Source organism: Sus scrofa, chromosome 6 (genome assembly GCF_000003025.6).
Source record: "Sus scrofa isolate TJ Tabasco breed Duroc chromosome 6, Sscrofa11.1, whole genome shotgun sequence".
Taxonomy (NCBI): domain Eukaryota; kingdom Metazoa; phylum Chordata; class Mammalia; order Artiodactyla; family Suidae; genus Sus; species Sus scrofa.
The window spans coordinates 96466726-96480622 of record NC_010448.4 but is presented as its reverse complement, the minus strand read 5'-3'; the positions used below and the strand labels follow the sequence as shown (position 1 = coordinate 96480622).

Here is a 13897-nt window from a genome sequence, read left to right as displayed (position 1 = left end):
GGCTCTGTATTTTTATGCAGAGGAAGAAAAGGGATGAGTCAGTGCGGTAGGAGTGGGTCTGATGGGGACTGGCCGAGAGGGAGTGACAGCCCCTGGGCTGTCAGAGGCTGGGCCTCCTGCCCCCACAGCCTCCATCTGGAGGAGCATCTGAGGCTCCCCTGTGGAGAGGGAGTAAATAGCACTGGTTTTGGAGCAAGAAATGGGAGAAGGTGCTGGTTTTAAAGGTGGAGAAAGTTGCCGGCACTTAGGTCCCTAGAGGCGCCCCCTCCGCTCTGGTGCTGGCGACAGAGCAGTGGTTTCAGGTCCCCAGTTGGTGCTTAGAGTGCCGCTTGCCACTGAGCCCTGGGTTTTCTTGGGTGGTTTCCTCAAAACTCTCCCATCAGATTCCGTCGTGGCGCAGTGGTAACGAATCGACTAGAACCATGAGGTGCGGGTCGGTCCTGCCTTGCCAGTGGTAACGATCCGGCGTGCGGAGTGTGGTGTAGGTGCAGACGCGGCTCGGATCCGCGTTGCTGTGGCCTGGCGTAGGCGGTGGCTACAGCTCCGATTCGACCCTGGCCTGGAACTCCATATGCCGGAAGCGGCAAGAGATAGCAACAAAACAAAAACAAAAAAAGACAAAAAAAAAAAAAAAAAAAAAAACTCTCCCATCAGACTTGCCGCTGGACACGTGAGATGGCAACTTGCTGGGCGTCGGAGAATGAGAGATCGTAGCTGCCCTGGAGCAGCTCCTGCAGGACAGATGTGCTGCCCTGCCAGTCCTGCAGGGCGCCAGCTCCATCCATGTTTCCCTAGCAGGGGTGGATGTGGCTCTACTCCTCAGGTGGCCAGAGCCCTGGGGCCGTTGTGCTGTCCCCAACAGCCCCTGTGTCACCGGCCTGGTGCAGCTGCAGCAGTGACATCAGCTTCAGGCCAGCCTCAGCCTGCGCCATTCTGTGTGTGTCCTTGGCTGCCTGTTGTAATGTCTGTGTTCTTGGGCTTCTGTGATCAGAGGGAGTTGTTCCACCCGCGCTGACTGGGCTGAATGATTCTTGTTTCCAGAATTTGCTCTGGCTCAGGTGGCAGTTTTCTTGTTTGTATTCTGTGCCGTGGCTGAAAGGCTGGTGTAGGTGTGACCTGTGAGCTGCTCTCTGCGAGCCTGTGGTCTCAGTTACTGGGCTCCTGCAGGGCGCCCAGCCCTGGACTCGGTCACAGCGCTCCTGCAGGGCACCCAGCACGGCGCTTCTGCTTCCCTGACCAGCAGGGCAGCGCAGGGTGGCGAGTAAGGGCTGCTCCTAGGCCAGCCTGGGCCTGGATCTGGGCACACGCTGCCCACCTCCTCACTGTCTCCTGGCTTTGTCACACTGGGCATGTTCAGTCAGTGAGGATTCTCTGCCAGGGCACCGTCACCCGTCACCGAGCAGCCCCGTGTGTGAACCAAGAGTCACCTGCGTTAAACTGGCCGCTGGTACAGCCTCTTTGGCCCTGTAGTCAGGGGGTGGTGGGTGGGATGGGGAGCTGCCAGGTGTTCACAGCCCATGAGGCCCCATTTTCCTTGTCTGTCCCAGGACACGTGGACCTTTCTTTAGAAATCTCTAAACAAAATGTTGCTTGAGTATTTCAGTCCACCGCTCCCCGCCTCAAACAGGATAGGGAGTTGTGGTAGATATAAAGTGGGACGTTTTCTTTTTCCTAAAGGAATGTATTTTTCAGAAAAGGCGTATGACTCCTTACTGGATGCGTGGGCCTTCCTGGAGCACTTGATGAAGCAGCAGATATGGAGCTGGTCTGGGGCCTCGTTCACAGGGGACATTTAGGGAGACTTTGCTCACCCGAGTGATGGACATTGTGCAGTGTGTTCATTTCTACTGGAACCATTGGCTGTTTTCTTGCTGGTCCATTTTTGTGTTTCAGGTGTGGGTGGCTCCGTTCTGAGGCCTCCCGCTGTGAGGAGTGAGGAGGGTGCTGAACCTGTTAGGCTCTGGGAGGGGCTGGCAGGACCTCTCCTCTGTGCAGAATTTCATTCTCGAGGCTTCGGGAAAGCTTGAGAAACACACCTAAAACGGTTTTAAAAGTCAGCACTTTGAGAGTTCCCGTCGTGGCGCAGTGGTTAACCAATCTGACTAGGAACCATGAGGTTGTGGGTTTGATCCCTGGCCTTGTTCAATGGGTTAAGGATCCGGCGTTGCCCTGAGCTGTGGTGTAGGTCGCAGACATGGCTGGGATCCCACGTTGCTGTGGCTTTGGCGTAGGCTAATGTCTACAGTTCCGATTCAACCCCTAGGCTGGGAACCTCCATATGCCCCTGGAGCAGCCCTAGAAAAAGCAAAAGGACAAAAAGACAAAAAAAAAAAAAAAAAAAAAGTCAGCACTTTACAAAGGGTATATACCAAACCAAGAAGGATGGAAGAAAGGCAGATAGAACCTGTGTGGTTATTTTCTGGCAAGAAGATGTAAAACCTGGATTAAATTTATTTCCGAAGTCTATTGCTGTTTTGATAATGTGGTATTTTGATATGAAAACATGAAAAGAATTGAACACCAAAAGACTTTTTCCTTTTCAAGGGAAGTTTCTTCTTTGTCATTTTTTTCTTTTCTGTTATTCTACCACATTTCCTACCAAATACTTCACCCACACATTTTCTTTAATTTTGTCTTCTTTCCCATTTCTGTTATTGATTTTAGCTGACACAGAATACTTGTGAGCTTTAATTTCCATCTATCAAGAACTTAAAAAGTCAAGAAGAATCAGCTGAGGAAATAAGAGGCGGATGCCCTGTAGTCATGTTAGGTGAGGTGGGGCCCTCGTCCCACAGTCACCCTCCGTGGTCCCTGTGTCCTTCTCTGTAAGATGCAGGGGGCAGGTCGTGCCATGGCCCTGCTCCTCGATGGTGTGAGGAGATGTGGTCCATGTGCTGACATAGGGACAGTTTGCCAGGAATGTGCTCCAGCCTTGGGGAGGGCTCAGACGGCAGAGCCTTGCAGTTTTATCTAGGGTTGGAGCTGCCGAGGTGACATCTTCTAGGACGGTCCAGTAGACTTGCCACTGTCCCTCTTTCGTCTTGTGTGCCTATGTGAAGCGTGTCCTAGATTCCGTATTTGCTGCCTGAAATGGTGACCCAAGTGCCCGGAGCCTGCTGACTGCCCAGGGCCCAGTGGCCTTGAGGTTGTTTTATAAAAGCCACAAGTCGTAGTGTGCCTCGAATCACAGACATTCAAAGCAGCGAGAAACATCGCCGCTGCGGTGCAGACAGGCGTTGTCACCCCTATTCGCAGACTTGGCTTCTCTGTAGATTTTATGTGCTTGTTTTCCGTGGCCTTTTCTTGCACATCTGTCCTGTCTCTTTTGGCCAAGGACACGGCCACTGGGGCGAGTTCAGATCAGAAGGGACCTGGGGCCCCAGGACCTCCTGGTGCGAGGATGTGTTGGCCTGGCTGTGAGCCTCGTGCCAGGGGCAGGGCTGTGAGGACGTCCTGAGACTGACCGGCCCGGCCAAGGTCTGCGTGTCGGTCCTCAGGGAAGAGGGCTCGTGTGGAGGCAGGAGCAGAGGCTCCGAGGCCTCTTTCTCACTGGCCCTCACCTGTCTTGCCAGGCATCCCCTGCTGCTGTGAACTCCAACAAACCAGGTAGTAGCAGAAGTTTCAGGTCAGCAGCACAGCACTCTCTTTGTGTGTTTGTCTTTCTTTTTTTTTTTGAGTTGTGCCACAGGGCCTTGATTTGTGGAGGAGCAGCAGTCCTCCCCCAGGGCAGAGCAAAGAGTCAGTCCTCAGACCCACGTGGGCATCCTGTGGCTGGCCGTCACCCAGCTAACTGAGGCAGCCCACCAGGCTGCCCATGGAGGCAGGCGGTCGCAAGCATCACTGGGTGTTTATTCTTTTTTTTTTTTTTTTTTTAATTGTCTTTTTGCCTTTTCTAGGGCCGTGGGTATATGGAGGTTCCCAGGCTAGGGGTCTAACCGGAGCTGTAGCCGCCGGCCTACGCCACAGCCACAGCCACAGCAACGCGGGATCCGAGCCGCGTCTGCGACCTACACTGCAGCTCATGGCAATTCCAGATCCTTAACCCACTGAGCAGGGCCAGGGATCAAGCCCACATCCTCATGGTTATGAGTAGGATTCGTTAACCACTGCGCCACGACGGGAACTCCTGGGTGTTTATTCTTTATGCACTAGCCTTTGATGAACGTCACGGGGTTTGGAGAAAAGGTGGTTCACGTCCGTGTTGGGTTTTGGCCTCTGCGCTCAGTGTGACCCTAATGTTTCCTGAGCCGCGTGTCTGCCCCGCAGCACATGGTCATGAGAGCTGCGATATGCGGAATGCACTTGTCTTCACTCCCGGGTGAGTCTTGAGGACTAGGCTTTGCACGAGTGTTTGTGAACAAGTGGTAAAGCGAACACATTCCGCACCTGTTAGATCAGGGTTTGCAGGTATTCACGTTCTTTAAGGATGTCCTTTACTGTGGGGAGGACCCTTCAGCTTGGTGTGCTGTGTTCCCTAGTAGCTCTTGCACTGTTATAGGGGGAGTTATGGCATTTTTTCCCCCTTAAAAGTCCCTTTAAAACTATTCAACCCAGGTCCTTCCTGGTGAGCTGACCACAGTGCTTAGGAAATGGCCCAGAGTGGCCTGGGGAGGACATTTGAACCCACATGGCCTCAGTAACTATTCACAGGGTGGCTTGGAGCAGCTGGCGCTGGCCTTTCCCAGGGCATAAGTTGTCCTGGCTCTGCACTGCCCAGCGTAGTTCTGGCTGTGCCCCCCACTCCCACCTCCCAGAGTGGTCCAGGCAACGCACCCACCGCACAGTGTGACCCTGGCCACTCCCCTGCCTGTTGTGGTCCTGGCCACACCCCCACCGCCCAGCATGGTCCCTGCCATGCCCCCCCCCCCCCCGCCACCATCCAGAGTGGTCCTGGCCATGCCCAACCACCGCCCAGCATGGTCCTGGCCTCGCCCCCCATCCAGCATGATCCTGACCATGCATCCCACTGCCCAGTATGGTCCTGGCCACGTGTTGCCCCCACTGCTCAGCATGGTCCTGGCCACGGCTCTGGGAGCTTTTTCTTCTTGGCCGCATGGGCCTTGTGTATTTGATGTTCTGCACGCCATTGGGAACGTGATCTCTTTCTTTTTGATTTCAGCAAGGGGAGCGGTGGAGCAGAGAGCTGCAGATCAGACCCCCCAGGCCTTGGAGGATGCCGCCTGCCAGGAGGCTCAGGGGGCACTCCCTCTGAGCTGGGCAGGCTGGTATTAGCGGGACCGCTTCACCATGGCCTCCACAGTCTGGCTGGACGGCTGACGTGACTGGTGTCCCAAGTGTGTTCGCTGCTGGTCCGGGTGCCGTCCCAGGTACTGCCTGCTCTCAGGGTCCGGGAGCAGGGCAGGTAGGCGTCGGATGCGCCTGAAGCCAGACAGGCAGAGCCATGGCCTCCGACAGACTGGGATGGAGGTGACCTGAGGCCTCCCGGACCTTCCTGGTGACGGGACAGCGACGGGTCGGAGCGCAGGCCTGCGGGGAAGCAGTATGCAGGAAGCTGGCCTTCAGGCCACCAGTGCTGTCACAGGTGAGAATCCTCCACATTGAGCTGAAAACTTGATTTCAGCCCTTAGGTGATAGGTAATAACGCACCAGACAATTGTATGGAATTGATGCACTTGTGCGTCTGGGAACCGAGGGCCACGCAGTGTCAAGGGGCTCAGGCTGCTGCAGCGACTAATTTGGCAAAATTTTAGTGTGTTCTCCTTCTCTGTAAAGAGGGCTTTGAAGCAGCATTTGGCGTGTCACTGCTTTTCTTGGCTGAGCCCTAGAGCAAGCAGGGGTCCCGCGAGCACCGTTGGCAGTGTGCCCGGGATGTCTGTGCAGAGTGGGGAAGGCTCTGAGGAGAGTCACTGCTGGCAGTGATTTCTCCATCCCCATTCTCAGTTTTCTGCCCGAGACCCGCTCCTGTGCACACAGTGCCGGGCGGGGGGTGCGACTCTTGAGACCTGCCTCGGGGAAGGACCGTGGCGAAGCCTGCGACACTTCCACGTGGCTCTGTCCCCAGCATGGTGCCTTCCCGGGGAACCACTCAGTCTGGCTGGTGTCCAGGCCTGAGCCACAGGGCTTTTGAACTTGTGTCCTGGTTTTTTTGTCGTATTCGTTTAACCTCCCAGGAAGCCACTCATCCTTCTGGGCATCTGGCTCTTCATTGATAAATGGGGTCCGGGAGGTTGAAGAGCCTTGTGGAGTGCAGGGAAAACAGTTTTATGTAACAAGAGGGCTTTTTCTGAAAAGGAAGGATGGTGGTAAAATTACAAGAAAGGACTGTGCTCTCTGGCCCCGTGAGTCCTGAATGTTTGCAGTTTTTCCAGTTTTGTGTGGTGGGCAGGCCAGGTGGTCGTGGGCCTGGAGAGAGCTGGGAGCCCAGCCTCCCCACTGGCTGGAGCTCTACTCCTGGACGGTCCCAGGTGCCTCTCCTGCTCCTCTGCACATTTGAAAACGACCATGGTCGTGCACAGCCCTCACGGAACGCGGGCGGAGGAGCCAGGTGGCGCGTCCAGTCCTTGCTGCCCCATGTGCTCAAACCCTTGTGCCAGTCTTGAGCCCTCTTGGCACCTGCATCTGTGACAGGGGCACCCCACCTGGGGCTGTGCTGGGGAAGGTCACCAGGGGTCTTGCCCATGAGGAGCCAGCAGCTGCTGGAGAAGAGCAGGGGGCACAGCTTCTCCTGAGCCGCCCTCAGATGGCCAGCCTGCTGGATCCTGCCCTCTGCCCCCCCACCAGGGGGGGGGCACTTTTACCCAGCACCCGTTTGCAGAGCTCTCACCAGGTGTGTGTAAGGGGCCCCAGGCAGCCTTACTGTCCCCATGCCCCCCTCACCCCCAGTTCTGCCAGTTCTCGAAAGTGCAGCTTTAATGACACCTGCTCGTGCCCCAACCTTTCTGTGGCTTCTCTTTGCTTCCTAAAGAGTCTAGACTCCTTAGCCCCCTGGTGTTGTCCTCCTGGTGTGACTGAGGTTCTGGATGGACTGGCCCCATCGCCTATCCACAGACAGCTTCTGCACTTTGTGACACTCCATGGTGTGGCGATGCCTCTCACCTAGGATGCTGTCCTCCACCCTCCTCTGTTCTCCCAGTCTGTCTCAGGTCCAGGAAATCTGTGATGTGTGTGGGAGAAGCCTGGAATATCTTCCTCCTGGCGGGTTAATAGATGTAAAGAGAGGGACAGGGGCCTCTGTAGATTCCTGCATGCTCTGGCTTGAGGGAAGTACCTTGCCGAGAGCTGTGGAGTGTGCTGGCGTGTGCCTGGTCTTAGGTGGCTCTGTGTAGCCTGGCATCTGGACCTCGATGACAGACCTACCCTTTTCCTGGTAGGAAAATGCATGATTTACATGCATAATTTACAGCCCCAAACACACCTCCGTGGCCTTCTCTGTCAAGCATTCCACGCTGTTTCCAGGGTTTCCCTACAGTGATGGGTGTGCTGCTTTTTTCAAGGGATTACGGTAGCCTAATGTCTGAGGAGTGTGCATGCCCATGTGAAATGAGGATAGGAAGTAATTTCAGTGTTGCCTGAAATCGTATTCATTTTAAGCTTTCTTAAATATGTACAACATAAAGATAGTTACAAACTCCTTATTTGTATGCCTCTTAAATAGCCATATCATTAAAATAAATATTATGGGAGTTGTTGTGTGGCTCAGCGCATTAAGGATCCAGGTTGTCACTGCCATGGAGCAGGTTCGATCCCTGGCCCCGAAACCTTTGCGTGTCTGTGCTCCAGGCAGCCTTGCCGGCTCCTGTGCTAGCAGTGTGCACAGTGTGTGGGAGGAGGCCTGGCGTGGGAACTGCCTGTCCACAGCAGGCTGGGCCCAACCGCGGATAAAGCAGCACACGTTGCCTCGTGCGTTCTTGCCACAGTAGAAACAGTTATGAGCAAAGAACCACTATTGTCCAGCCCCTTGGAAGAGCTCATGTTTGAGCGAGGGGCCTGCTGGAGGGGGAGGAGGAGGAAGACTCGGGGGAAGCGAGGGCCTCGATTGCCTTGGGACCAGCTGGGCGCTGCTGACATGGTGCCTCCAGCGCTGGTTTGGTGCCTTTGGGACAGGGGCTGGGGCCCAAGGGCCTGCTGGCTCTGGATACATGGATCCCACGGAGCTACGCAAGGGGGGCAGGTTGCAGTCCCTGCCCTGGAACGTGGTGCAACAAGGCTCCCAAACAGAAAGGAGCTCCAGGGACATTCAGACCCCCTGCTGTTGCTCCCACGAAGACATGGAGCTGGTGCCTCCCCAGGCCTGGTGTTTACAAAGGGTGTGTGCTTGGTGTAGATAAGCATTCTGGGTGGTGTGGCTGTGTGGGGGTGCTGTCGGGGAGATCTATGGATCAGTGGGAGGTAGAGGCAGGGAGTGTGACAGCTGGGGCAATGGGGGTGTGACAGTGTAGGTAATGGGAGTGTGACAGTCGGGGCAATGGGGGTGTGACAATGAAGGGTAATGGGGAGTGTGACATCACTGGGGAGTGTGGCAGTGCAGGGTAATGGGAGTGTGACATCTGGGATAATGGGAGTGTGACAGCCGGGGTGATGTGGGGGGTGGAGGAAGGGCTGAGGCTGAGGTGGGGGAGGTTGGGGAGCATGAGAGACTCTTCACAGAGGCGCCTCTGCAGGGAGCTCAGTGGCCATGGGCTGGAAAAACAACCCCTCATGGGGCTGGGGGCAGAGAACAAGCGGATTTGGGGAGTGACCAGGACCTGGAAGGCACGGTGGTTCTGCCCAGTACCACCTGAGGCCCAGAGCTCTTGGGCGGCTGGGGACCAGAGAGGGGTTGTGTGTGAGCCAGGTGACCCCTGGTGACTTTCGGGCAAGCAGAGAGCCGACAGCCCTTGTGTCTGGGCCCCATCCAGCACCCCCCAAGACCCTCAGGTGGGTCACGAGAACTCTTTTAGGAAAACTGCTCAAAGTCTGCCCCTCTGCTCGGAATAGCTCAGAGAGGTTGTGTGTGGCCACGCGTGCTGGCCCTCTGGCCCATCCAGGCCAGCTCTGCTCTGTGCCCCCTCCACACTGGTTCCCTCTTGTCATCCACTGGTGGCTCCAGCTGAGGTTGATGGTGTCACCAGTAGTGGGACAACAAGGGTGTGACAGAGGGCAGTGGTGGGGTAGCTTTTTCTCTCTTTTGTGTTTTTTTTTTCTGAGCTATTTCATTATGTTTGAGGTGGTTTCCGATGGTGTTTATGGAAGAAGGGCATCCGGTCAATTCTTAGCACAGGTAGACGTCTCTTCCTCTCCCCACAACTGTTCTTTGTAGGGGTCCTGGGTGCTATCCTGACCCTGCCTGGTTCTGGATACCCGTCAGACATGGGCCCCAGGATTCGCTGAGGGGCAGATGCGCAGGATGGGGGAAGGTGGTTAGGCCTGGGCCATCTGGTGACAGCTCCCACCGTACGGGGTCACCACACAGGGTCACTACAGTGCTCATGCCTGTCTCTCCAGCTGCTGTACCAGAAGTTCACCCAGTCACCTTGCTTGTCCTGTCCTTTTTGGTTTTTTTTTTTTTTTTAAGGGCTGTACCAGTGGCATATGGAGGTTCCCAGGCTAGGGGTCTAATCGGAGCTGTAGCTGCGGGCCTACACCATAGTCACAGCAACGCCAGATCCCAGCCACGTCTGTGGCCTACACCACAGCTTACAGCAATGCTAGGTCCTTAACCCACTGAGTGAGGCCAGGGATCGAACCTGCAACCTCATGGTTCCTAGTCAGATTCGCTTCCTCTGTGCCACCACAGGAACTCCTGCTCTTTTCTTTTTTCTGTGCCTTACTTAGCAAGAATTTATTACTGTTGCTTACAGCTAAAGAATACTGATATATGTATTATTAAGTTTCTTATATTTTTAAAAACTTTTATGGCCATACCTGGAGCATAAGGAGTTCCTGGGCCAGGAATCAGATCCAAGTCGCAGTTGTGACCTCCACCCCAGGAGCGGCGACGCCGGATCCTTTAACCCCCTGTGCTGGACCAGAGGTTGAACCTGCGTCGTGGTGCTGCAGAGATGCTGCAGATCCCGTTCCGCCATAGCAGGAACTCCTCTTCTTTGCTAAGATCACTTCCCTTTAGTGTTTCTTATCTACCTATGAGGTTGATCCTGTTAATTCTTGTAAAACCAGGATGAATCACCCACCAGCGAGGTGATGGCTGGCATTCTGGTGGCCTTCTCTGCAGTCTTGCTGTGAGCAGCCCCCCACCCCCAACCCCACCCCCATGGAGCGAAGAGCTCCCTCGGCCCCCTTGCCACCGAATCACACACAGCTCACTTCTGACCCTCTTCTAAGGCAGCTGAAACATTGGTATCCCCATCAGTGACGGTGTAAGTCATGGTTATCTTAAGTCACGCCATGTGTGTTTCTCTATGGAGAGAGTTAGGACAGCTTTGTGTGTCACCCCTGAATTCAAATCCCGGCTCTGCCTGGCCTGTGTGACATTGGGGAGTAGCTGGAGCTCTCTGTGCCTCACTTTCCTCTTCATAACATGAGAACAGTGATAACAAAGTGTACTTTGGAGGGTTGTTTGGAACATGTGTGGTACGCATGCCATCGTTTCTTAGCACGTGACTGTGGCCACAAGCAGTTGTTGGTGTAGACTCACCTCCTTCGCTCAGCTCGCCCCGCCCCCTGCATGCTCTCGGCTTCTGAAACCTCAGCCCGCTGTCACCGGGGTTTGCCCATGGGATCTGAGGACATTTCCAGGACTTTACAGGATGGTGACAGTGTGGAAATGTGTGGTATAATGGCTGTGATGTGTACCTTTCTGTTCCTCTTCCAAACAAACCTCTGACCTTGGATAATCCAGGTGAATTGAACTTAATCTTCTCATGTGGTCAGTTGTCCTGAGCGTATTCAGGGAACGTGGATTCCCCCTGTGGTGAGAGTCTTTTTTTTTTTTTTTTTTTTTCCATTTTTTTTTATTACTCAAATGAATTTATCACATCTGTAGTTGTATAATGATCATAACAATCTGATTTCACAGGATTTCCATCCCACAGCCCAAGCACATCCCCCCACCCCCCAAACTGTCTCCTCCAGAGACCTTAAGTTTTTCAATGTCTGTGAGTCAGCATCTGTTCTGCAAAGAAGTTCAGTCTGTCCTTTTTTCATATTCCACATGTCAGTGAAAGCATGGATGTTGGTGTCTCATTGTCTGACTTCACTGAGCGTGATAGTTTCTAGGTCCATCCATGTTGCTAAAAATGCTGGTATTTCGTTCTTTTTAATGGCTGAGTAATATTCCATTGTGTATATGTACCACATCTTCTTGATCCACTTCTCTGTCGATGGACATTTAGGTTGTTTCCTTGTCTTGGTTATTGTAGACAGTGCTGCAATGAACATCGGAGTACATGTGTCTTTGCAAGTCGTGGTTTTCTCTGGGTAGATGCCCAGGAGTGGGATTGCTGGGTCAAATGGTAGTTCTATGTTTAATTTTCTGAGGAATCTCCATACTACTTTCCACAGTGGTTGCACCAATTTACAATCCCACCAACAGTGTACTAGTGTTCCTTTTCTGCACACTCTCTCCAGCACTTATTGTTTGTAGACTTTTGGATGATGGCCATTCTGGCTGGTGTAAGGTGGTACCTTAGAGTGGTTTTGATTTGCATTTCTCTAATAATGAGTGACGTTGAACGTCTTTTCATGTGTTTCTTGGCCATCTGTGTGTCTTCTTTGGAGAACTGTCTGTTTAGATCTTCTGCCCATTTTTTGATAGGCTTGTTTGTTTTTTTGGTATGGAACTGCAGAAGTTGTTTATAAATGTTGGAGATTAATCCCTTGTCAGTTGATTCACTTGCAAAGATTTTCTCCCATTCTGTGGGCCGTCTTTTCGTTTTGTTTAGGGTTTCCTTTGCTGTGCAGAAACTTTGAAGTTTGATTAGGTCCCATTTGTTTATTTTTGTTTTTGTTGTCAATACTCTGAGAGGTGGATCTGAGAAGATGTTGCTGTCACTTATGTCAGAGAGTGTTTGGCCTATGTTTTCCTCTAGGAGTTTGATAGTGTCTGGTCTTATATTTAGGTCTTTAATCCATTTGGAGTTTTTTTTTGTGTGTATGGTGTTAGGGAGTGTTCTAATTTCATTCTTTTCCATGTGGCTGTCCAGTTTTCCCAGCACCACTTATTGAACAAGCTGTCCTTTCTCCATTGTGTATCCTTGCCTCCTTTGTCATAGACGAGTTGGCGGTAGGTGCATGGGTTTAATTCTGGGCTTTCTATTCTGTTCCACTGATCTATATTTCTGTCTTTGTGCCAGTACCATACGGTTTTGATGACTGTTGCTTTGTAGTATAGTCTGAAGTCTGGGAGCCTGATTCCTCCAGCTCCATTTTTCTTTTTCAGGATGTCTTTGGCTATTCTGGGTCATTTGTGCCTCCAAACAATCTTTAAAATATTTTGTTCGAGTTCTGTGAAAAATGTCCTTGGTAATTTGATAGGGATTGCATTGAATCTGTATATTGCCTTAGGTAGTATAGTCATTTTGGCAATATTAACTCTTCCAATCCACGAGCATGGTATATCTTTCCATCTATTTATGTCATCTTTGATTTCTTTCATCAGTGGCTTGTAATTTACAGAGTACAGGTCTTTTGTTTCTTTAGGTAGGTTTACTCCTAGGTATTTTATTCTTTTGGATGCGATGGTAAATGGGATTGCTTCCCTAATTTCCTTTTCTGTCGATTTCTGTGTATTGATTTTGTATCCTGCGACTTTGCCAAATTCGTGGATGAGCTCTAACAGTTTTCTGATAGAGTCTTTAGGATTCTCTAGGTATAGTATCATGTTGAGAGTCTTTATTACATGTTTGTCATTTCAGTACCTTTTCCTCTGTTTTATAATAGAGAAGTGATGTGGTGTAAGCACACATGCTCTAGGCAGCTTGGGTGTTTCTCTTCTTCCTGTCGTCCTGCTGGATGTGCAGAACATTCCGGGGTTGGGAGAGCCCACCAGCATTGCTTCTCTCCTTGATTTTCACTGAATTTCCCACCAGGTACTGGGAATATACTGGAGAAATGTCTTTAAAAGATTTTTACGGAATTTTATGCCAGGCACTAGGCTAGGTACTGGGAATATAGTGCCAAAATGACTTTAAAAATGAAATTGTTTTCTATAATAATAGCGCTGCATGGGTCACTTGGATGGCAGGCTTCTCGTGGGCAGCACACCTGTGTCATATATGTTTGTACATGAGCTTTGTACTGCACGAAAAGAGAGCGAGAGGGAAGCATGGAAGACCTGCTGGTTTTATTGCTGCATATTGAAAAAGTGCCATTGGGGTGTTTTATGTACCTTCCTATGTCCCTAAAGATCCCGGAGGCCTTGGGGAATTTCTGTTGGCAGCAGGATTTGGGGCCTGGGTCAGAGTCCAAATGGTGAAGCTGGGACCTGGCGCTTGGTGTGGAGCCCAGACTTGCTGGCACTGGCTGAGTCCTCCCCGCTTACGTTGCCCATTCACAGGTGAGCAGACAAGAGTCTTAAATGTTCACACAGGGAAGGAGACCCTCCAAGGCCATGGAAAGGGTATTTATGATGTGAGCCCAGGGCTTGCTGACAAAGCTGTTTGTGTCCGCATGCATTTTTATAAGTTGATTGGTATTGAGACCATGTGGGATCAGATCTGCCTTCTCTGAAGACACTTTGATCAGGAGGTAAGCAGGGTGAAGAGGTGTGGCTGTGGCTTGTTTATGGGTCCGTGACCTGAGGCTCACTCTTAGATTTGCCCACGTAATTATTGAGCCCTTGCTGTATGCCAGGCACCTTAGGAGCTGCTGGGGACACAGGGTGAACAAAACAGAGATGGATTTTGGGCGGCCGTCTAGTCTCAGGGACCATGAAATGGGGAGACGTGAGATGGGGGTGGCTGTCACTGATAGGGTGGCCGGGGACGGCGTTCTGGGTGGA

General features: G+C 52.3%; 1 protein-coding gene across 9 annotated transcripts in view; it reads left to right on the top strand.

Annotated features, from left to right (window-relative positions):
- Positions 1 to 13897, top strand: part of LDLRAD4 (low density lipoprotein receptor class A domain containing 4) — a 176513-nt gene that overhangs the window by 97540 nt on the left and 65076 nt on the right. For all 9 annotated transcript variants that reach the window (XM_021096017.1, XM_013999207.2, XM_005665262.3 and 6 more), the window contains one exon: positions 5120 to 5542. In XM_021096017.1, coding sequence (XP_020951676.1) covers positions 5503 to 5542 — 40 coding nt within the window. In that variant the 5' untranslated portion in view covers positions 5120 to 5502. The remainder of the gene's footprint in view (positions 1 to 5119; positions 5543 to 13897) is intronic.